The 21,098-nt window shown below is 36.1% G+C and overlaps 2 protein-coding genes across 7 annotated transcripts; one reads left to right on the top strand and one right to left on the bottom strand.

Moving 5' to 3' along the window:
• The first annotated feature begins 898 nt into the window (after nucleotides 1-898).
• On the top strand, nucleotides 899-8,341 carry LOC116846053 (glucose dehydrogenase [FAD, quinone]-like). 2 transcript variants are annotated; one of them, XM_032819397.1, is made up of 6 exons: nucleotides 899-1,362; nucleotides 3,209-3,965; nucleotides 5,213-5,568; nucleotides 6,160-6,528; nucleotides 7,016-7,392; nucleotides 7,702-8,341. In XM_032819397.1, the coding sequence occupies exons 2-6, from the start codon at nucleotides 3,391-3,393 to the stop codon at nucleotides 8,050-8,052; spliced, it is 2,028 nt and encodes a 675-aa protein (XP_032675288.1). In that variant the 5' UTR covers nucleotides 899-1,362; nucleotides 3,209-3,390; the 3' UTR covers nucleotides 8,053-8,341. The 2 variants fall into 2 exon arrangements, with proteins under 2 accessions (XP_032675288.1, XP_032675289.1); XM_032819398.1 differs by lacking the exon at nucleotides 899-1,362 and adding an exon at nucleotides 1,557-1,721.
• Nucleotides 8,116-19,759, bottom strand: LOC116846054 (prion-like-(Q/N-rich) domain-bearing protein 25). 5 transcript variants are annotated; one of them, XM_032819400.1, is made up of 10 exons: nucleotides 19,330-19,759; nucleotides 15,614-17,182; nucleotides 14,003-14,429; nucleotides 12,760-12,888; nucleotides 11,213-11,353; nucleotides 10,339-10,467; nucleotides 9,963-10,226; nucleotides 9,147-9,242; nucleotides 8,987-9,058; nucleotides 8,116-8,842 (listed from the first exon to the last, which is right to left on the bottom strand). In XM_032819400.1, the coding sequence occupies exons 3-10, from the start codon at nucleotides 14,121-14,123 to the stop codon at nucleotides 8,772-8,774; spliced, it is 1,023 nt and encodes a 340-aa protein (XP_032675291.1). In that variant the 5' UTR covers nucleotides 14,124-14,429; nucleotides 15,614-17,182; nucleotides 19,330-19,759; the 3' UTR covers nucleotides 8,116-8,771. The 5 variants fall into 5 exon arrangements, with proteins under 5 accessions (XP_032675291.1, XP_032675292.1, XP_032675290.1 ...); XM_032819401.1 differs by having other exon boundaries at nucleotides 15,614-15,891; XM_032819399.1 differs by having other exon boundaries at nucleotides 15,614-19,759.
• Nucleotides 19,760-21,098: the final 1,339 nt, after the last annotated feature.

The following is a 21,098-nucleotide window of genomic DNA, read 5'->3' as shown; positions in this document are numbered from 1 at the left end:
GGACAAATTTGATACATAATAATATGTAATTATATATAATTATATATAATTATATATAATTTTATATAATTTTATATAATTATATATGAAAAATTTTTCATTGGGTATTGTGGAAGTATTACATTTAGAGCGTAAATATTTATAATATTAATAATATTATAAATAATATTATAAAAAAATTATAATTATTGCTTCATATGCTATATTGCTGCATGTGAGGATAATACAAAACACTTAGTATCAATTAAAGAAGTAGGAAGCAAGATGATAGACTAGAAACTTAGAGGTATCTGAAGTGTTCTCGAGTTCGCGTCCGACCAGTATTGAGTAAATTTTCAGGTGTGAAAATAATGAGAAATCAAATAGAAAAGCTTAATTTCATTTAACATTAATATAAACTGATTAGTTAAAGATATATCATATAAATTATTTTGTTATTAATAATTTATTAATTGCTCGTAATTATTAATTGCTTGTTAATATAATAAACGAGAGATAATAAATCACATTTGTGATTACTGATATTTATTTTCAACAAAGAATAAGTGATTTATTTAACAGGAATAAACATTTATTTCGCCATATTCAAAGAAGAGATTTATTTTTGTGAAATAAGCTTTACATACTATAAATAACTCTTCAAGTCTTTTTTCTCAGTGTACATGCACATGATTTGGCACATGGCGTGTGTATGGTTTGCACACACTTCTACGAATTCTGCTAATTATGTTAATAGATATTGCAAAGAAGGAACTTGAGCATGCTTGCTGGTGCGTGTCGCTCGACATTGCAACATTATAATTGCGACGATACACGGCAATTTGTACGGAAGCATCTGGGAGCACCTGAGAATCTCGCGAATGAACAGGCGGCCTTGTTGTTTTCCTTCACCCAATTTTGATCAAGCAACGCGGACGACTACATGGAGGTTCAGTTGGGTTCCAGTGCTTGAACAACTTTCGCGAGGTGTGCACAAGTTTCTTCTCTTTTTTACCGTCAAGCGGCATCTCTTATATCTGCAAGACACATTCTTCGTTCGACACTTCGAGTCGCGAAGATATTCTCGATTCCTCGTTAACGTTAAACGTGCATGACGTCGCCACACTTGAGTTGTCTCGTCTATTGAATTCTTCAGTGAAGAAGAAAGTAGAGGAAGGGAGAAAGAAATTCATTTTATCCAGACTGGTGTAATATAAAAATTACGCCAAGTGCGCGAAAGTGTAAGCTGCAGAAAAGGAAACTTTGCGCGGCAAGAACTTTGCGGAAGCTGCACGGCCGTTAGGAACTTCCTGAGGATTGTTGGGCGCGAAAAATCGACGACGACGGAGTTGCAAACGACCGACGAATACGAATGATCGACAAGTACGTGCTATTACTTCAGGATCGTTGCATGAGAGAGAAAAAGACGGAGAGAATTCGGTGAAGCCGTTCATATGTTCTTTCTTCGTGCCGATGCGCGAGTTGGAGTTGCAAAAAGAAGAACGCGATGACAACCACCTGCGTGTCGATTAGTATTCTCAATTCGTGTGACTGCGTCACGCAGCTATGACCTTAAGGATCACAAAGGACCGCAACAGCTGACGCGTGCGGTTCTGCGATGTCATTAAGATTCTAGTCTTTTCTACGCAATCTTTCGGAGAGCCACCGCACTCGATTGTATTCTGAAGTATTAATATCGCAATATCCGAGAGTGCGACGTGGTGCAACGAGCGGAGCATCGTGTACAGAATGTCTCGATTTGTCGATTTTTCCAGTCGATCACAACTTGCGAAGCCAAAAATACGCGAATTTAAAAGTCGAGCGTGTCGAAACGCGAAAGAATCTAATCGTGACGCAGACACAAAGATTTCTCACTCAAAGATTATTCACAGCCACGAGTGTCGCAATTATCGCGTCGGAGTTAGTTAAATGTCACGGAGAATTACAAGAATTGTAGTATCTCCACTTGAACGTATTATATTTTATAAAAATGAAGCCAATGACGCGAATTTCTAATTGAGAAAATTTAATTTGCAATTGACTTCTTCAATTTCTGCACTGAGACGCGTAAAATAAATGTTTATTCGTGTCAAATAAATCACTTATTCTCTATTGAAAATAAATATCAGTAATCACAAATGTGATTTATTATTTCTCGTTTATTATATTAACGAGCAATTAATAACAAAATAATTGATATAATATATCTTTAACTAGTCTGTTTACGTTGATTTTAAATGAAATTAAGCTCTTCTATTTGATTTCTCACTATTTTCACACCTGAAAATTTACTGGTCGCGAACTCGAGAACTTCAGATACCTTTAAGTTTCTAGTCTATCATTTTGCTTGCTGCGCTACTTCTTCAACTGATAATCGTTGTTTGAAATTTGCTTTAGATGAGATACTCAAATTTGAACTTAGAGCCAGATGTAAATCTTCCAGAGCTAAATCCAGAGTTTGAAAATATATTATGTGATATAAGTAAAAAAACTCAAGTGTAACTCTAAATTCATATCTGAGTATCTCCCATTGGACAAGTTTCAAATAATGACTATTAATATGGATTTGAGAGAAAAAATATTTAAAAAATAAATATTTATTTAGTGGGAATACTAATAATATACTATCTTAAATCTAAATTCTTTTATTTGAATAGAATCATGGATTGCTTTCATAAAAAGTTAAGATTTGCTTAAGGTTTTAAGAAAATGTGTATTTTCTTATTTGAAAAATATTTTATATTAGTGCAAGTGAATATGTTATTAGTACTCACCATGAAGAAATATCTTGTACATTTTCTTGGATACTTTTTCTGTCAATGTATTAAAACATATTGACAATAGATAAAGTTACACTTTTTGCAGATTAACGCTGTTCAGCTATTAGAGTAAAATTACGTTTTCAAAACTGCAATTATAATTTTTATCATATTTAATCCAATACAACGATTTCTATAAGCAAATAATATTCTTCGCGATATTAAAATTTTGTTGACTTCACGCGATATTTTACGCAGCACAATACCGGTTGTCAATGTGTTTATACATTGGAAATTATCGTAACAAATCGTCTGACAATAATATAAATATTATCTCAATATTGCGCCTGACGCGTTCTCTATTGTTACTGTTTTGATTTTGCAATACTAACGGAATGATTATCCCATTAACGGTATTAATCGTCTTGGAGAATTATCTTTAAACTCTTCCAATCACAATCGATGTCAAGGTCCACAGATATTTCATCAACAACCTCTTGCGTAAGCTCGAGAAAACCTGAAGAACGCAGCCCAAAGCTGAACGGCGCCCAATTCTCGCCTACGTTTAAAGAAGGAAGGGGAGGAGTATTCAGCGCGAAATTCGTTTACTGCACGGCCGCGTCAAGACCGATCAAAATAGCCCGTCCGCGCGATGCTGAGGCCTTGGCTGATGATTTTGCTGCTGGGCTGCGCGGCCGAGATGGTTTTGCCTCCAGGTGTTCTCGAAATGATGCATTTCTTCTTCTCGGGATTATCGCACGACCCGCTGCAGGACGAAAACACGATCGTCGAACGGCGCTACGACTTCATCGTGATCGGCGCCGGCTCGGCCGGCTCGGTGATCGCGAATCGCCTCACCGAGAATCCCGACTGGAAGGTGCTACTGCTGGAAGCAGGCGGGGACGAGATGTTCCTCACGGATATACCGTTCATAGCGCCGATCCTGCACGTCACCGACTACGGCAGGATATACAAGAGCGAGCCGCGGCCACAAGACGCCAACGGTCGCGGCGGCTATTGCCTGTCGATGGTCGACGGCCGCTGCAATATGATGTCCGGTAAAGCTGTCGGCGGCACCTCGGTGGTGAACTTCATGATCTACTCGAGAGGCGCGCCGGCCGACTACGACGGCTGGCAGGCGCTTGGCAATCCCGGATGGAGCTACAACGATGTACTACCGTACTTCATCAAATCCGAGAAGTGCAAGCTGGTCGATCGAGACATCAGGTCGGTGGAGGTCGGGAGGTCGAGTATTCGCGTGGCCCGTCTGCAAGGATCTCGACACGCTCATTGAGTAAAACCGCGTGAATGTTTGTGTTTTACGAGAGAGCTCGCGCGCGATGAATAAATTATTGATAGATAACACTGGTTAACAAAATTTGATCTTTTCTTTACTTCACGAATATAAATAATCATTTCCGATGTATTTTGCCTGCTGAACATAAATCCGTTCTCCAAATTCGGCTATCGAGTCACCATTTTAAGGACGACGGTGACAAAAATGTCAAAAACAACAAATTTGTTGGTTTTCATGACGTTATAGTAGCGGCAGCAAATTTTTTTTCTTAAATTTAATTAATACTACGCAAAAATGCCAACATTTAACTTTAAAATGCACTTGGTTTTGGCAAGTGAGCATTTCCGAAGTGTAGTATTATAGTATTCCTTTCAGTCCCAACAGTGAAATTTTGAATTTATTTATATTATTAGGGCATTTCTATGACTTAGAATATACACAAAATTCAAAAAAAAGTTTATTGATTTTGATATTTTTTATATTGATTTTTTGATTGGCAAGATTTGCAACTACTTGAAGCTCCGTAATGGAGAATAGAACATCCACAATCGTATGGTGTCGGACTGAATCACTTAGCGAAAACGGGGGAAAAGATAAAGCGGCAAAACCTGACCCATACAATTGTGGATATAAGGACTGAAAGGGATATAATATAGTATTATTATTGTAGTATTAGTATTTTCTCTTTTTCAGAATATTTCATAGTTTTAGTAGATGTATTACGTAGTACCATTTCTAAAGATCACATAGACTAACTAAACACTGTTTTCTAAACGAGAATCACTTAAAAATTTTCATAGTGATATTCGTGTTCAGCACGTTAAAATCATTCAAGACATTTTCACATAAAGCATTTTCATTGTTGTCCGGTGTAATTGTTGCTTTTTCGTTAAAACAAAAGGTATGATTGGAGCTGAATATGACTATAAGTTGTGGTGAAATTAACATTTTTCTCTTCTCTAAGTGTATTTTAGACATGATTTCGCATTCAAATCTATTTATCTCGCGTTTATCTCTTGGGAATCGCGAATGCGTTTTATTTGCTCGATAATTCAATCTGACTTTATTTCATTTCGTAATCAATCTCGATAATTCGGTTTCGTGTAATTTCAATTGTTCTTTCCTTCTTGTTTTGTGAGCGTTTTATTTTACCTTATTATTTTTTTATTATGATTAGATATCATGGATACGATGGATACCTCGATGTTACAACTTCTCCTTATGCCACTCCTTTGAGGGATTGCTTCTTGAAGGCCGGCCAAGAACTCGGTTACGATCTAGTAGATTACAACAGCGACAAGCTAATAGGCTTCTCAAGTGTGCAAGTTAATATGCGAAACGGACGCAGAGTTAGCGCCTCCAAAGCTTTCCTCAAGCCAATTCGCGGGAGACCGAACTTCTATATGTCAAAGTTCTCGACTGTGACACAAATCAAGATCGATCCGAGAACTAAAACAGCCGTGGGTGTTCAGTTTGTGAGAAATCACAAAACGTATTACGTCTCTGCTACTAAAGAGGTCATACTCAGTGCAGGTATGCGTTTGAAGAATACGTACTATTAGATGTAAGAATTACAACTTAAAGAAAAAGGTCCTGATCTCTCTTTTATCGATAAAAGTACTTCTAAAAGTAACTTATAAGCCTTCTGATTGGCTATAAGCCATTTTTACCATTATACACTTTTATCAGTAAAAAAGGTTGAAAATAAGGGCCAAGGTAAATTTATCACTGAGACTATTAATGATTCTGATAATATGTCTCGTGAAAGAAATCAGTTCTGCAAAAATATGGCGTTGCATCAATATAAGTCTATATGATAAATTGCCTACTCTCTTAAATACAGACTCAGTGCAACTTTGGCGTTACACTCGTTTGCAAGACGGTTTGATCTCATTTTTTTTTACAATAAAATATGGGAATAAATGTGCGCGTTATTTTGTAAATGTGTATACGTATAAATTAATTTAGTGAAACATTTAGCTTACAAATTTATGTTAAAGAACGCATCGAGACTGCTTGATGTGTTACTTATAAATGGAAAATACAGGATCGTTTTGAGATTGTATATATTCCTTATTCGCAAAAACAATTTACTATACATCGATTGTTGTTCTAATTACACAGGTACTTTAAATTCGCCGCAGTTACTGATGCTCTCAGGGGTTGGCCCAAAAGATCATCTGACCTCCTTGGGCATCGACGTAATAGAGGATCTTCCTGTGGGATTTAACTTACAGGATCATGTGAGCATGGCAACTCTAACGTTTCTAGTCAACGACAGCGTGACGGTCATGGAACCACGATTAGGTACCAATCCGGCGAATTTTATAGAGTACCTGGTGCATGGAACAGGCCCATTGACGATACCTGGCGGTGCAGAAGCGTTAGCGCTTATTAATACCAAGGTCAACGGTCCAAAAATTATGCAGAAAGAAAAGTCCGAGGCGAAGTACAACTCGCATTTAAACACGCCAGAAAGTAGCGAAAGACTCGGTGAGAATATTTTGTTTTAAGAGAGCATAGTCAGTCCTCTCAGGAAGTTGAGAAAATTTAAATTATACCTTTTTAAATAATTTTAAATAATAAAATAATAATTTTTTAAATAATTAAAAAGGAATTAGAGAAACTTTCATCTGAGGATGAAGTTAATTGCAAATATACAGATCGCTTTTTGTGTATTTGCAAAATATGATATTTGTTGGAAAAATGAAAATATTGATAAGAAATTATTGCAACATGTAATGTCTAGATTAATGGAAAATTTAAAAAATATTAAAGAAAAGAAACGAATATGACTAATGAAAAATATTGATGATAAATTTTTGCGAAATGTATTGTCCACTAATGAAAAATACTTGCGCAAAATGTAATGTATATTAATGAACAATTTACAAAACTATTTTCCATTTTTCTACAACGCATTTTATGTATTATTATTTAAAATTATTTCTCGAGACTCATTGTGAATTACTTCTCATAGCCCGAGTAATCCCCAATGTGACTTCCATCAATGTCAATCGCGACTTCTTTGCAACGTATCCTCGCGCTGATACGAAGAAATCGTTAACAGAGGATGATCATCCCGATATTGAACTGATATTAGGCGTCAGTTCATTAACCGGTGACACTTCCGGTGGCTTTCGCGGTCTGCTTGGATTAACGGACGAATTTTACAAAGAAGTTTTCGGTGCTTATGCCGGCTACGACGCTTTCACGATCGTTCCAGTGCTCATGCGGCCGAAAAGCCGCGGTAGACTCACCCTGAGAAGCTCCGATCCATTTCACTGGCCAGTTCTGGAAATCAATTATTACGACCACGAGGACGATCTGAACACTATGGTGCGAGGTATAAAGAAGGTAATTATTCATTTGGATATCTTACAGTTTCCTCGATTCACTATTCATTATTCATTCGTCCATAGAAGAAAAATTTTACGAGCTTCTTTTAGGAAAATCGTCCGTAGATTTTTCTCTTTAATCACTTTAATTACTAATTTCTTCTAGAATTACTTCTAGAATACTTCTATACTAGATTACTTCTAGAATATTAGTACTTTGGAACATCGCAATTAAAATTATTTCAGATATGAATATATTCATAATCCTTTTATCTGCAAGTCACTGCAGAGTGTGATTATGATGCTTATAAGTTAAATCACGTAATAGGCGATCGAGGTGGCTTCCACGAAAGCAATGAAACGTTTCAACGCCACCCTACTGCCAGTACAGTTTCCAGGATGCAAGCACATCGCTTTCAACAGCGACGAGTACTGGGCTTGCGTGGCGCGTCACGTGAGCACGACTCTAGGTCACTTCGCCGGCACGTGTAAAATGGGCACGAGGCAGGACTCGGGCGTGGTGGATCACAGGTTGCGAGTACATGGCGTCAACGGTCTCAGAGTCGTGGACACCAGCGTGATGCCGACGCTAATCGCCGGTCACACGAACGCACCGGCGTACATGATCGCCGAGAAAGCTAGTGATATGATTAAGGATGACTATAAACGTGTTACGTGAAACGCGGGCGTATATGCGCCCCAGAATGTCATAATTAATTTTACGCTTATAAAAGACGCCGTGTATATATAGAACAATTAAATGATGTGTATGTATATATTATTTCTAGAACACAGCAATGGAATTGTGTATAATCGTTATACAATGATGTGCGGAGATTGAGTGACGATTTGTTTGCGTGTATCCTAGTCAGTGACTGATTGTAATGAGTACGTATGTTATAACGTTACGTTATACGTCAAGCTGTATCGATCATGATAAACTAGTATTGGTGTCGACGACGATATCACACGATCAAGTGTATGCTTATTTGCACAACGATTTGTACATGTTTTTTTTTTTTAATTAAAAGGACATTATATATGATCATCGTTGTGAACTACTCATAAGCTTGCGCGGTAATCGATGTTAGCAAGTCATTGTGCAAACAAATGTGCATACATCGATTTGAATAGACATACTATTTCCTCAATTCTGAGAAAAAGCGGCGATTCTCTTTGGCTGCCTTACATAGTTGCTAATTAAAATGTCAACTCTGCATTAATTAAGCGCGAATTATTTCAATAAATAATAATAGAGACACATATGTGTATCTCTATATGTAACGGATAAATTATTAAAACTACGATTAATCGAATATACTAAATTAACAAATCGGCGTGAGTTTGCCGGTTTCTTTTTTTTTTCTTTTGTTCTCGGACACAAATTATTCTTCAGCTTTAACGTACGAGTAATCTCGCGATAAGGACGATGATTGGGAATATTCCGTACGTTTGCCACCTTGCTGCGCCTGTCGAGATATCATATATAGTTTCACAACTTAATTATAGCCGATGCGACTAATAATTGATATTTATTATTGTCGCTTTGAGAAAATTGTTATTTTAAGAAAATTAATATTTACCATTGTTATTTTGAGAAAATTGATATTTACCATTGTCGCTGAATTGAACGCAATCCTGTAGCTCCTCCGTTAACGTGTAGCCCTCGCTGCAAGCGCAGAAACCTATGAACAAACGATTTCGCGTTGTTTGAACGTCGCCAAGAAATAAATTGTAGTTTTCCGCGAGTTTATTTAATGAGCGTTTCCGTACCATTCACGCAGTCCACCTTTGACTTTCCGGACGAATTGGAGTCCTTGTAACTTCCCGTGATACAATGGTGATGAGTCTCACAATGACCGCCCAGTTCTGCAACGCGAAATTTTTGCCAATTATTCCCAAACGAAAAACGAAATTTGCATCTGACGTCCGTACTTATGTTGAACTTGTCAAAAAATTCAATTCGACCCTTGAGTATCTTCTTTGACCGACTTGTAGATTGAGAAAAAATACTTGAAAATTTATTCCTGGGATACAAAGTTTATTTGTGTGAAATTTTTAGGAATGTTATAGATATAAATATAAATAAATATAAACTTAAAATAAATAAAATTTATTTTACAGAAGCAAACTTTATTTATATAATATATAAAGTTTATATTTCACACACACACGCAGAAATAAACTTTATATTCTACAAATAAATGTTTTAGATGTTTTTTCTCTGGGTAGAAAGAGATGGTTTTATTATCGTCTCATTTAAGAACGATATTACTGTGGTAAAAAATTATTACAATAGTAATTTTAGTCAGAAAGATTGAATGAAATTTGTCTAGAAAGTCGAATCGACTCTTTGACTTTACATTTCAGCACTGAACACGATTTTCCGACTTTTTATAAAAATAAATTATTAAAACTACAATTAATCGAATATACTAAATTAACAAATCGGCGTGAATTTGCCGATTTCTTTTTTTTTTCTTTTGTTCTCGGAAACATGAAATAATTTTAATGTTAATCTCGAAATCGAGTAATCATATTTAGCGCTAAATGCAAGTGTGTAGGAGCGAGGGTAATTCAAGTACTCGCCGACATCGACGAAACATTGGAACCCGCGTTTATGTGAACCCACGACGCAATCGCACGTGTTGTTTACGCCGCACTGACTGTACTTGAGGAACAGCTGACACTGGGATTGTTGCTCGCACTCTTGGCCGATCTTGGAAGCGGCTTTCCGACATCGCCGATCATCTTCGGCCAGCACGTGATCCACTTTGCAGTCGCATTTGTTCTGTATGCACTTGGAATTCTCCACGATGCACTCGTAGTCGTGGTTGCAACGCTCGCCCAACACTGAAAGCACGGATGTGCATTAATGTTGTCAGCGTAAATTAAGTGTTTACTGTATCTGCGACTGACCGAAATATTTCTTTAATTTCTTTAATGAGATCATGTTTATGCTTACTGGCGCTCAATAGACAGCTGCTGTTGTCGGGATTCGGGTGGTACCGCAGACCGCACGTGCAGAAACCGTAATCGCAGAAAGTATTCTTGACGTAGCAATTGCGATGCGACCGACAGCGTTTTCCCAGACCTGATTGAATGGAAAACAATGTTATAATTAATGTAAGTCGACTGTGTATGTTAATTTAAAGTTCCAGCGGCTTTCTCGCGCTCGAAGAAAAATATGTTTGTACAAATCAAATGTATTGTCGTTATGTCGTTAAAACACCGGCAATTTATATGTAATGTAAATAATGATAGAAAATGAGCTGTATTATATCTCATTATAAATGATTGTTCTGAAACTTTCTTCAGCGTACGCGGCTAACGAGCAAACTCTCTATATTGCATTAAGAAAAAAATACTTGAAATTTAATTGTGAAATATATATTAGTAAAATATATAAATAGTATTCTATTTTTGTAAAATAAAATTTATTTCTGTGGATAAACTTTATATCGTATAAATAAATTTTCAAGTATTTTTTTCTCAATATAAAAAAATATTTATTCAGGTACAAAAATAACATGTACCTAAATTTAATTTTTTTATTTAAATAAAATAAATAGTTGCTTTTATGAAAAGCTAAAGTTTTAAAAATGTACATTTTGTTCCTTAAAATACACTTTATGTTAATATAAGTAAATATCTTATTAAAAAGAGTATTCATCGAATAAATATTTAATATTTCTTAGATACTTTTCCTCTCAGTGCACGTCGTGTTTCTTCTCATTATATTACTTATCACTCCGAGATATTTATTTCGCCCATAAATATGCATAATGGCGGGGTCGTAGCTAACGCGGCTTGGGATATTTCTCAGGGGAAGCACTCACCGACTAACTCGTAGCACCTTCCCTCGACGAAGTGGGAACCGTGGGCGCATTGACAAGTACCTTCCCGACATTCCGACAGCGGTGTAAATGTAAATTGACACTGGATATCCTCCTCGCAGGGATCGCCGATGGAGGTGGCCACTGTTGAAATTACGTTTCCTTAATCGATCATTGTAATCGCCCTAATTTCGCTCGTTCGTAACTCCTTAAATTTCTCTAATTCAAATTTTATTCGAAAAGATAATGGAAACATCGCCACTCGGAATTGCAAGACTGAATGTTTAACTCAAATCCAAAATGAACTCTTGATTCATATACCGAAAAAAAATATCTAAAAAATTAAAAAATACTTATTCAGTAAGTATTAATAACATTGTAATATTTTATTTAAATCTAAATTTTTTGTTTAAACAGAATAAACGATTGTTTTCCTGAAAAGCAACATTTTAGGAAAATACATATTTTCTCATTTGAAGTAAATTTCATTTCAAAATGTATATTAGAAATTTTTTCTCAAAATATGTATGTTAGAAATTTCTTCACAAAGTATGTGTGTGTGTCGGTACAAGTAAATATGTTATTAGTACCCATCGAATAAGTATTTCTTATTTTTTAGATATTTTTTTCTCTCAGTATATGAGTTTCGATTACAATGAATTTCCAGTAACAAAACGTTCATTTTATATTAGTGAAAAGTTGGTCAAATTCGGTATGACTCGGTTGTCACTCTTCTTGAATGAAATTGTACTTAAAGTTTACAAAATACGTATTCTCGCGTTACCCTCGCGAAAAATGTATTTAATTTCAGCTCCAAAAAATTTTCTAGTAACTAAAAAATAATAAATTCTGAATAAAAGTTTTCTCAAAGGTATCATTTATAATTCGATTCAACGTTGCTTCAGACACGACTTATACAAAATAACTGATTACACAATTTAATAATTATTTAGCCACATGAATTTTATTGTAAATGTTTTTGGACAATAAGAAAAGCACTTATGTGACAAAGAATAATTTCTTTTCGTCCAATATTATGCTTAATGCACGAAATACAATGCTTATAATGCAATGCTTAGCGATTCTTGATTTTGACAATAGAATTTCAGACGAATTTGGCAAGTCGAGATCTCGCTGTTTTCATAATTTGATCAAGTCGGCGATTACACGCACGATTGTTCATGTGTCGAGCGAATTGTATTAAGCACTGATTCACGCGTTCTACCTCATTCACAGAAATTATTCGTGATCTTTGTCGGCTCAACGAGCACAACGAACGACACGCTCCAGGTGAGACGGGATCGTGAGAAAGGAGCGGATAGGTATAGGAATGAACGAGTATCTCCATGGAATCTCGTTTTTCGAGGTCGATGACATCGCTGCCAAATGTGTCCGGCTAATTACGTACGCCCTTTATCTTGTCTCAGCACTTTCCCTCTTTTTATTATTTCTATTTCATCGAACATGTGTATTTTCCCGCCCGTCTGAGATTTAATCAATATATTAACATTACGTTCGTGAAGGGCACACAAAATGAAAAGAAGATATACCTCTTAAACATTTATAAATGTTGTCGCTCTTGAACGGGACGTGATTCTCTTTGCACCAGCAGGTCTGTTGATTCCGGCAGTACGCGTTCGCTATACAATCGACGTCGTATTGACACTGTGCAAAACTCTCTGAAAAATATCCGCTCTATTTGTAACGTGAAGCGTCTTGCCTTGTCTCTCGAATTGTCGTGACAAAGCGAGAGATCGAGTCGAGAGGGATTTCCAAAACTCTTTTGTTCTCTCTTCAATATCTGTATATTTTCGCACTAAAAAAAAATACTTGAAAATTTATTTGTGATATATGAAATTAATTTCTGTAAGTAAATTTTATATCCCGTAGTTAAATTTTCAAGTATTTTTTTCTCATTATATGCAAATATATTTCGTCGATATTGTTAATTTACAATTTCGCAAAATGCTTAAAAGTTTAGGATTCCTTTCAACGCATTGCAAAAAGTATCTATTACTCCAGCCATTAATTAATTATTTATTCCTAGAGATGAAATCCAGACAACATAATGTCTAAAATCGGAACATAAGATCATCTTTAAGGTGTCTTTTAGACAATTTACGTATAAATGTCTTTAAGACGTCTTAAAGATTATCTTTAAGACGTCCCGACATTATGTTGTTTGGGAAGTTTTGTTGCAATAAATCAACTAACGTGTTTTAATTGAAGAAAATAGAATTTTGTTCCTCAGAACCAAATTTGAGTCATAAAATAAAAAATTCTGTATTCTTTAACCAAAACACGTTGGTTCGTTCATTAAAATTAAACTTTACGTTAACATAATTAGATTTTTTCTCCATGCAATTATCAATCTACGATAGCTCTCATTGGCTGTTAATATTTCTTTTGACATTTCTCGTGATTAAAAATATATACCGAGAAAAGCACTTATTTAAATATTTATTTGCAAGATAAAAATTTATTTTACATTTAAATTAAATTAAATTTTATATCTCACAAATAAATTAAAAAATTTTTTCCTCAATGTAAAAGAGCTTTACATTAAGAAAAAAATACTTAAAAATTTATGTGAGATAAAAATTTATTTCGAGCGCATTTATTTATTTTTAATAAACTTTATATCCCACAAGTATTTTCAGGTATTCCTTTCTCAGTGTAGAATAATCGTTCTGACCTTCCTTATAAATTTTCCGATTTTCAGATATCCTTCAGATGTTTCTTGGAATACCTTCTTATGAAGACACTCCACATGAGAACTTATACTAATCTTACTATTACTGCGATCGTTGCATCGCGACGAGTCCTGGTTGACGTAGGTGATCGTCGCGCAGACGGTAACGGGTACGAGGACGAGGAGCCCCGGGATGCCGCTTACCGTCCACGTCTTCGTCATCCTCGAGACGGCGAATGAACGCCGCGTCCGAAACGTTTCATCACCACCGGCCGACTTATTGTCATTTTCGGTCCCGGGCACGAGATCGGCCGGTCCGATCGCTCGAAGGTCGCCGCGTCACGATCGACGGTTCCGTTCGGCTCACGACGATGCTCTCATTGTTTCCACGCTCGTTGCGCAATCGTGAACAAGGAATATGTATAGCTTCGAATACGCCGTTATCGTCGAGGCGTATCCCGCGCAATCATACATCGGATTTTCCGAGACGTATCCGTCTCTCTTCTTCGTTCATCCAAGAGATCGTGTCTATTTAAGACGAAATCTTTCAAATTCTAAATCGGAAAGTTTTCCGATATTTCATTTTAGCGAAGTTCCAATTAACTTTCGCAATTAATTTTCTCAATGAGTTAATTTTCAGCTAAACGAAGTTTCTTCTCGCTCGTGATTTAATCTCTAAATTTCTTGGAGTAAAATCTCATTCGAAAAAATGGGTGATCATTCGATTCACTCGAATTCAAGTGACTTTTCATTTATATAATGTAAAATCTTCACTCTTAATTGTCAAGTGAATATCTTTATTCGAAATTGAAAAGCGGATCTAATGTGCTCTACGATCACAGAAACATATTCATTTTAACTGAAACATTCACTCATATGGAGTTAGCATTCATTCTAAGCTTGAGTGAAACATATAGTCTTGTGATTTTGAGCGGCAATACCTTCACTATCGTTTCAAATGAAGATACTGCCACTTTTCGTGACTATCGTTTCGAATAAAGATATTGCCATTTGAATAAGATTCTACGTCGAGAAATTTAGAAATTAGGAGGATGTATTTTTTTCCTTTTGCGTCTAAACTAAAATTGTGCAACACGAGCGTCACACGTTTGTTAATTATCGTGTGACTGCATCTACCCAGACGACACAAGAGATGTTTTAATGCGATATTCATAGTCCGGTCTCATATTTAATATCGTCTAAAGTTCATCTTAAGACACTATACAGTTAATAATATGGCTTTTACATTGAGAAAAATACTTGAAAATTCATTTGTAAGATATAAAGTTTATTTCTGTAAACTTTTATTGCACAAATAAATTTTCAAATATTTTTCTTTCGGTGTAAGACATTTTGAGATAAACTAAAAACGATTCTAAAAACACTATGAGGAAAAATATCTAAGAAATAAAACACATTTATTCGGGGTGAGTATACTAACAACATATTTACTCTTACATTAATATATACATTTCTACAGAAAAAATTTCTACAGAAAATTTTCTTAAGAAAAAATATTTTTTTGTTTCTTAAAGCTTTAGCTTTTCATAAAAGTAATTGCTTTTTTTATCCTATTTGAATAAAATAAAATAAAGAATTTAAATTTAGATATATATGTTATTAGTACTCGTCGAATATATGTCCTTTTTTTAGATACTTTTCTCTCAGAGTTTGTAAATACTGTCCTTAGATAGATCTAAAAGACATCTCACTTCTTTTTTAGATTTGTATTGTTTGGATAGCCACAAATGTCCCAATTTGCAAGGAGTTCGTCGCTATGGCGACGACTTGTTTCGTCGATTTCCAGCAACGGCAAGTCGGAGACGTCCCGTTGAAAGCACACGACGTTTTCGTTACATTAACTTCAAATATCGCGCATTCATCGGCAGTAATCGTTGCAAATGAGTCTTGCGTGTCCGGTCGTCATCGTCGTCGCCGCGTTCGCAACAGATGCTAAATCGCCCGGAAGGGACCTCCATGTCCCGTTCAACTTAAATCAGAATCAAGCGCATATCGAGGTAAAACCTGACGGAGAACCGACGTCATCGAGACATGCAAATCTAGTATTCGTGTATAATGCGGCACTCCTGCAGGAATGATTAATCGAACGACGGATATTTGCATCAAGATTTACGCCCAAAATTGACTCCTTCCGTCGTGGAAGTCTTTCGTGAACGCGATGGAACTTTTAACCTATTAATAGCCAGTGTCTTATTTACAGGAAGCTCCCTTTTTATCAGATAAAATCGCTTGATCGATCCATCGATTGCCGTGAAATTAATTTTCATTGATTATACAAAAGTTTAACACGACTGCCATGCTGATTTCCACTCATTATTTCAATGCTCAACAAAAATCTAAATTACCAAAGATTCTTTTTTATATAACAATATTTCTCATTACCTTTTAATTGGACAAAAATTGAAAATGATGACTGGATAATTTTCAATTAACTCTATTCTATACTTGTTAGATATTGTTAAAAAATTATTAGTAATTTTATATTTTTATTTTCGTGCAAAATAAATTTTTTGAAATAACATCATTTCATTTATCGTTTTTATATGTTTCTTTTGTTAAGTTTTCTTAAAATGTATCTTTAAGCAACGTGAACTTTTGAAATATAACACAGTTAATTATTTTTTTATATAATTTTTAGGTCTTTTTGTTATAATCATTTTTACACGGTTTTTGAAAAATTTTAGATTTTAAATAAAATAAAAATTTTTATTAGATTTTATTAGAGATCGTTTTTGACAGTTTTTTTTTATAAAATCTAAATTATACTAAAGACAATAAATAAATTCGCAATGCGTATGTTTATCAATTTATTTTATTTGATTTCAATTTATTTATTATGATTATTTCAATTTATTTCATTTGAATGGTTATATACCCAATTTGTTATACGTAGTTGATTACATTTTACACAGACATAAATTACTGAGACATTGCGATATAGTGACGGTTATTGGTGACTCTCACGGCAGTTAATGTGTTAGCCGGTGATTCAATCACCAAAGACACGGTAAATCAATGTAATTCGAGACGCGCGTGCCCCTTATCTCGCTTCATTGGCTGTCTATTGACCGTACAACCGATATCTCAAATGTAATTAGTCATATCTCATAAGTAACTTAACTTCACTAGTATTTTAATTAGCATCATTACGCAAATCACCAGTGACCATCATGGTATTCAATTATACATCAACATGTTTATGTATAATTGTATTCTTCTCTGTATTTTCAGTAGCTGATTTCTCCTACTTGTATCTATGTCTTCAAACAAAACAGTTCCGATGTTAATATGAGAGAAATGCTTGTGAAATAATCATGGCCCTTAATGAGTTAAATTCGACGCATTCTCATTCTCATCTCTAGATATTTATCTTTCTATCTATCTTTCTATCTATCTATTTATCTTTCTATCTTCCCTTAAAAATCCGATGGTGTACTAATAATACTCTTCGCCTTATTTTATCCCGTTGTATGCTAATGCTACTTCCGTGTCTATATTTGTTCGCCTCAAATATGAAGGGGAGCCGTAAAAAAAAGAAACTCGGATGAGATTTGAATAAGTCTTCGATCGCCGGGAGCCTCTCGACACGCAAAACTCGTGGGCGACGTTCACCGCTTCGGGATTTCAATGACGATCCCGTGAATGCTCGAAGGCCGATCGACGACGAGAGCGAGTTTAGCGCCCTGCGTTTCTATAGTTTCGATTCGTGTTGCGCAACACGGAGTACCTACATATATAACAGCAGAAGCCATTGTTATGTGTCAACAGTGCCGTACTTAGCGAAAATAGTTCGCACGACGCGATATATCCCGTCGTGCAATTCCTTGAATTTGCACAGCGACTTGCAAAACAGTTCAGGCACAATGAAGTCGTGAACTCACCAAGCTGTCAGAACTGAGTGTCATTACCAACGAACTCAAGCGATAATAATGTAATTTAATCGAAGTTCCTCTGGCTCCCTTAGCCGCGGGACTCTTTTCGTCGATAATGTTAGAGAAGCGGGAAAATATATGCAAAATGTTTCGCAAAATACGTTGAAATAAGATATATCTATGAAATGACACTTGCAATCGATTAAGTACAGATTTGCAAATAGTCCGAATATTTTTTTGTTCGACCAATTAATAACTGTAAAATTAATATGACACGCAAACCTTTCTCTCTTTAACTTCTCTCATAAATTTATTACGTGAATTTTTACAAACGTATCATTTTATTTTTTCAACGTATTTTACAAGAATTTTTATGTATTATTTGTATTTTATTTTCTCGCTCCTGACATCATATAAATCAAGGTAACCGCGGCAAGAGACCAGGAATCTTAGGAATACTAATAAATAATAATAAATAATAACAATAAAAATAATAATAAATAATAAATAATAATAACACTAATAATAATTATTAATAATAATTAATGATTAATGATAATAATAATTGAATTACTCGTCACGCACAGTGATGACTCTCAATTTTAACAGTTCGGTGAGCCCCCAACTTTATTGTGTCTAAATTGTTTTTACTGTCGCACGCGTTTTAACTGCAGCGCGACTATTATATATCGTGAGACAACGAGAATACATTTGAAGAAAGGCGAACGAATTACACCAGACGTTGAGATCACGAAGCATAACTCAAGGAGGAACTAGTTTCCTTGATAACGCGACGGCGCTTCACTGCACAAATCCAAGTATGTTATTTTTAAGCGTGTAATCTAGCTGAAGCTCTTTTCACACGTTCTTGTGATTTTAAGTCACGTCATTCGACATGATTTATACGTTCAAGACATATAAATCATAGTCTGATACGTTTAAACGTGTTAAATGACTGAGAAATGGTAAGAAACGTGTAAAGAGGGATTCAGTCAGAATGGCACACTTGGATTTGCAGTGTTAGCGGAACGCAATTAGCGATGATAGATTTCGCGCGTGCGCGTGCACGTCGACTTAACGATGTCCGGTGTTGTTATTTGCACCGTAAGAGCTCGGATTGCGCAAATTTCCGAGCTTCGTCGGGGGCGCGTGTTGTAAAGCACATTGTTAAATCGAAAGAACAGACGAGCGAAGGAAACTGCGTCCCTTTGTTCCTTAATTATGAGCGGGTTCTTTCTACTCCGGCATTCACCTAACTGTGAGAACCAGGAGCGTAGATCCGGTCTCCACGACTAGCGGCGCGCGGTGTTCGCAATTCTTCACGAAGGGAAAAGAAAGAAAGGAGAAGATTACTGGGTCATAAAAAATATACGCTATCTTTAAAACATTCCCTCGCTACGCCTCCGTGATCTCTCGCGTTAGAAACGCGCAGGGCACTCAACAACGAAATGAGAAAAATCTCATCGGCGCGAATTCAATTTCACGGCTCCCATTTCAAGTCAAACTTGATGATTGTGCTAAAACAACAAACGTACGTTGCAGTGCACGTTGTTTGCGACAAGATGTGCTCTCGTATGATTATGCGAATGTGAATATCGTGACGGGTTTTTCGCGCGCGTTGATTTTCATCCGATCAACAGTTTCATCCCGAACAATTAATTTAATCCGCGCGCAGCAAATGCTTCTCGACACCTGCTCGCTCGCTCGGAATTCAATTCCGCATAAAGCACAACACAATATCGATCCATCCTCTGTGAACACAGTTCAGCTTTGAACGCGGTTTTCGTCGCTTTTCTCTCCTTTGCCGTGTCGCAAGAGCGCGTTTGTTTCCGCAGACTCGCACGCGACTCAACTCGGATTCGAATCCGATTAACACTCGAATCTACGCACTCACACCTGCGAAACGAATGCTCGCTCGAGCCGTGCGCGCCGGCGACTGCACTCCGCGCGGCGAAACAGTGCGATTGACAGCACAACGGTTCGCAGCTCCCTCACCGCGGGACTCCTTCTCGGCAGGCTCTTCGGCTCGCTCGCCATCTCTCATCGACGAGTCATACGTTCGTTCTTCGGCAGCAACACCACGAAGGAAAAACAGACGACGGAAGAGTCAGACGAAAATTCACTGTCCCGAAACGTCTACACAGAAAAAAACAATCTCAGTTGGATCAACATGACATGTTTGGTTAAACAAGACTCAGTTGAACTGAAACAGAATTTCTGGTTATTATAATAAAATATTCTAGCAGCCAACCAGAACACATTTAGGTTTTACAACGTTCAGAATTTAGTTAATGCTGATCGAGTTGTACAACATCTAAGTGTCTGCTTATTATAACTAGAAAGCATGGTTGGTCAACGTCTGTTGGTTCAACTAAGTAGAACTTCTAATTATAATAATGACATATTCTGATACTCAACGCTGATTACAACACAGCTAGAAAATGTATAATGGATCTGTCAAATTGGTGGCGTAGCATGTAGATAGACGATTCACAATCCAAAGGTTCTGGATTCTCAAATTCCATCAAGAAAAAAGGCAAATTCTCCAAATACTATATAACATCAAATCAATTAAATTTCAAGCAATGTATAATTATATACTAACATCTTAAGAAACAATTTTCAGTTAAAAAACTAATAGAATTTCTAATAAGAAATGTAAATATAATTTTGTTTAGTTTGATTGAAGTAACTAAACTTGTCTGGTACTTTAACCAAAAATATGATTCGTTTATATCTCACCAAACACTCTGGTTATATCTTGAATTCCGATTAATTCAATCAAGTTTTTTTTCCATGTAAACTCCTTGATCTTCTCAACTTGTATTTTCTTATTCGCGTTGCGTCCGTTAACTGATAATTTCCTTCTCAATAGTTCTTATTTATCGCCGAAAATACACGCTAGAAGATGGATGGGTTGGTCGAAGGTGAAGCGACTGTCAGATTTCAACTTCCGTTAGCAAATGGCAAGTTGCGTAATATCGTGACAATGAATCCCGCCTTTCGTAAGATACTCTTTTAGTCGGATGTGTCACCATGTCGTCGTCGTTATCGTCATGTCGGTACATAGAAAAACACTATAGTTGGCCTATACATAAATCTGGTTATGCCAACCAGATTCAATAGTAAAATACGAAACAACTGATTATACGGTTGTTGTAACCACGGAGCAATTGCTGAGTTACTGGCGTTGCAGCAGTATCAGACAAAATCTGATTGCTCCATGGTTCATTCATAGTCAATCGTCTGATGTTACCTCAACCGATTTCTAGTCATCACAATCAGATCACGCGCAACTATATTA

This window comes from Odontomachus brunneus, unplaced genomic scaffold (genome assembly GCF_010583005.1).
Source record: "Odontomachus brunneus isolate Ranch 3 - 2012 unplaced genomic scaffold, Obru_v1 Obru_scaffold_060, whole genome shotgun sequence".
NCBI classification, from domain to species: Eukaryota; Metazoa; Arthropoda; class Insecta; order Hymenoptera; family Formicidae; genus Odontomachus; species Odontomachus brunneus.
This window is presented reverse-complemented; position numbering and strand designations above follow the sequence as displayed.

Bases quoted from the DNA above. Each gene is read 5' to 3' on its own strand.
- LOC116846053 (XM_032819397.1), top strand. From the start codon at position 3,391: ATGCTGAGGCCTTGGCTGATGATTTTGCTGCTGGGCTGCGCGGCCGAG. The intron at 5,569-6,159 runs GTATGCGTTTGA...CTAATTACACAG, and splicing joins AGAGGTCATACTCAGTGCAG to GTACTTTAAATTCGCCGCAG. The intron at 6,529-7,015 runs GTGAGAATATTT...TACTTCTCATAG, and splicing joins AGAAAGTAGCGAAAGACTCG to CCCGAGTAATCCCCAATGTG.
- LOC116846054 (XM_032819399.1), bottom strand. From the start codon at position 14,123: ATGACGAAGACGTGGACGGTAAGCGGCATCCCGGGGCTCCTCGTCCTC. The intron at 10,468-11,212 runs GTGAGTGCTTCC...CCATTCAATCAG, and splicing joins AAGGTGCTACGAGTTAGTCG to GTCTGGGAAAACGCTGTCGG. The intron at 9,243-9,962 runs GCGAGTACTTGA...TTCGCGTTGCAG, and splicing joins CCAATGTTTCGTCGATGTCG to AACTGGGCGGTCATTGTGAG.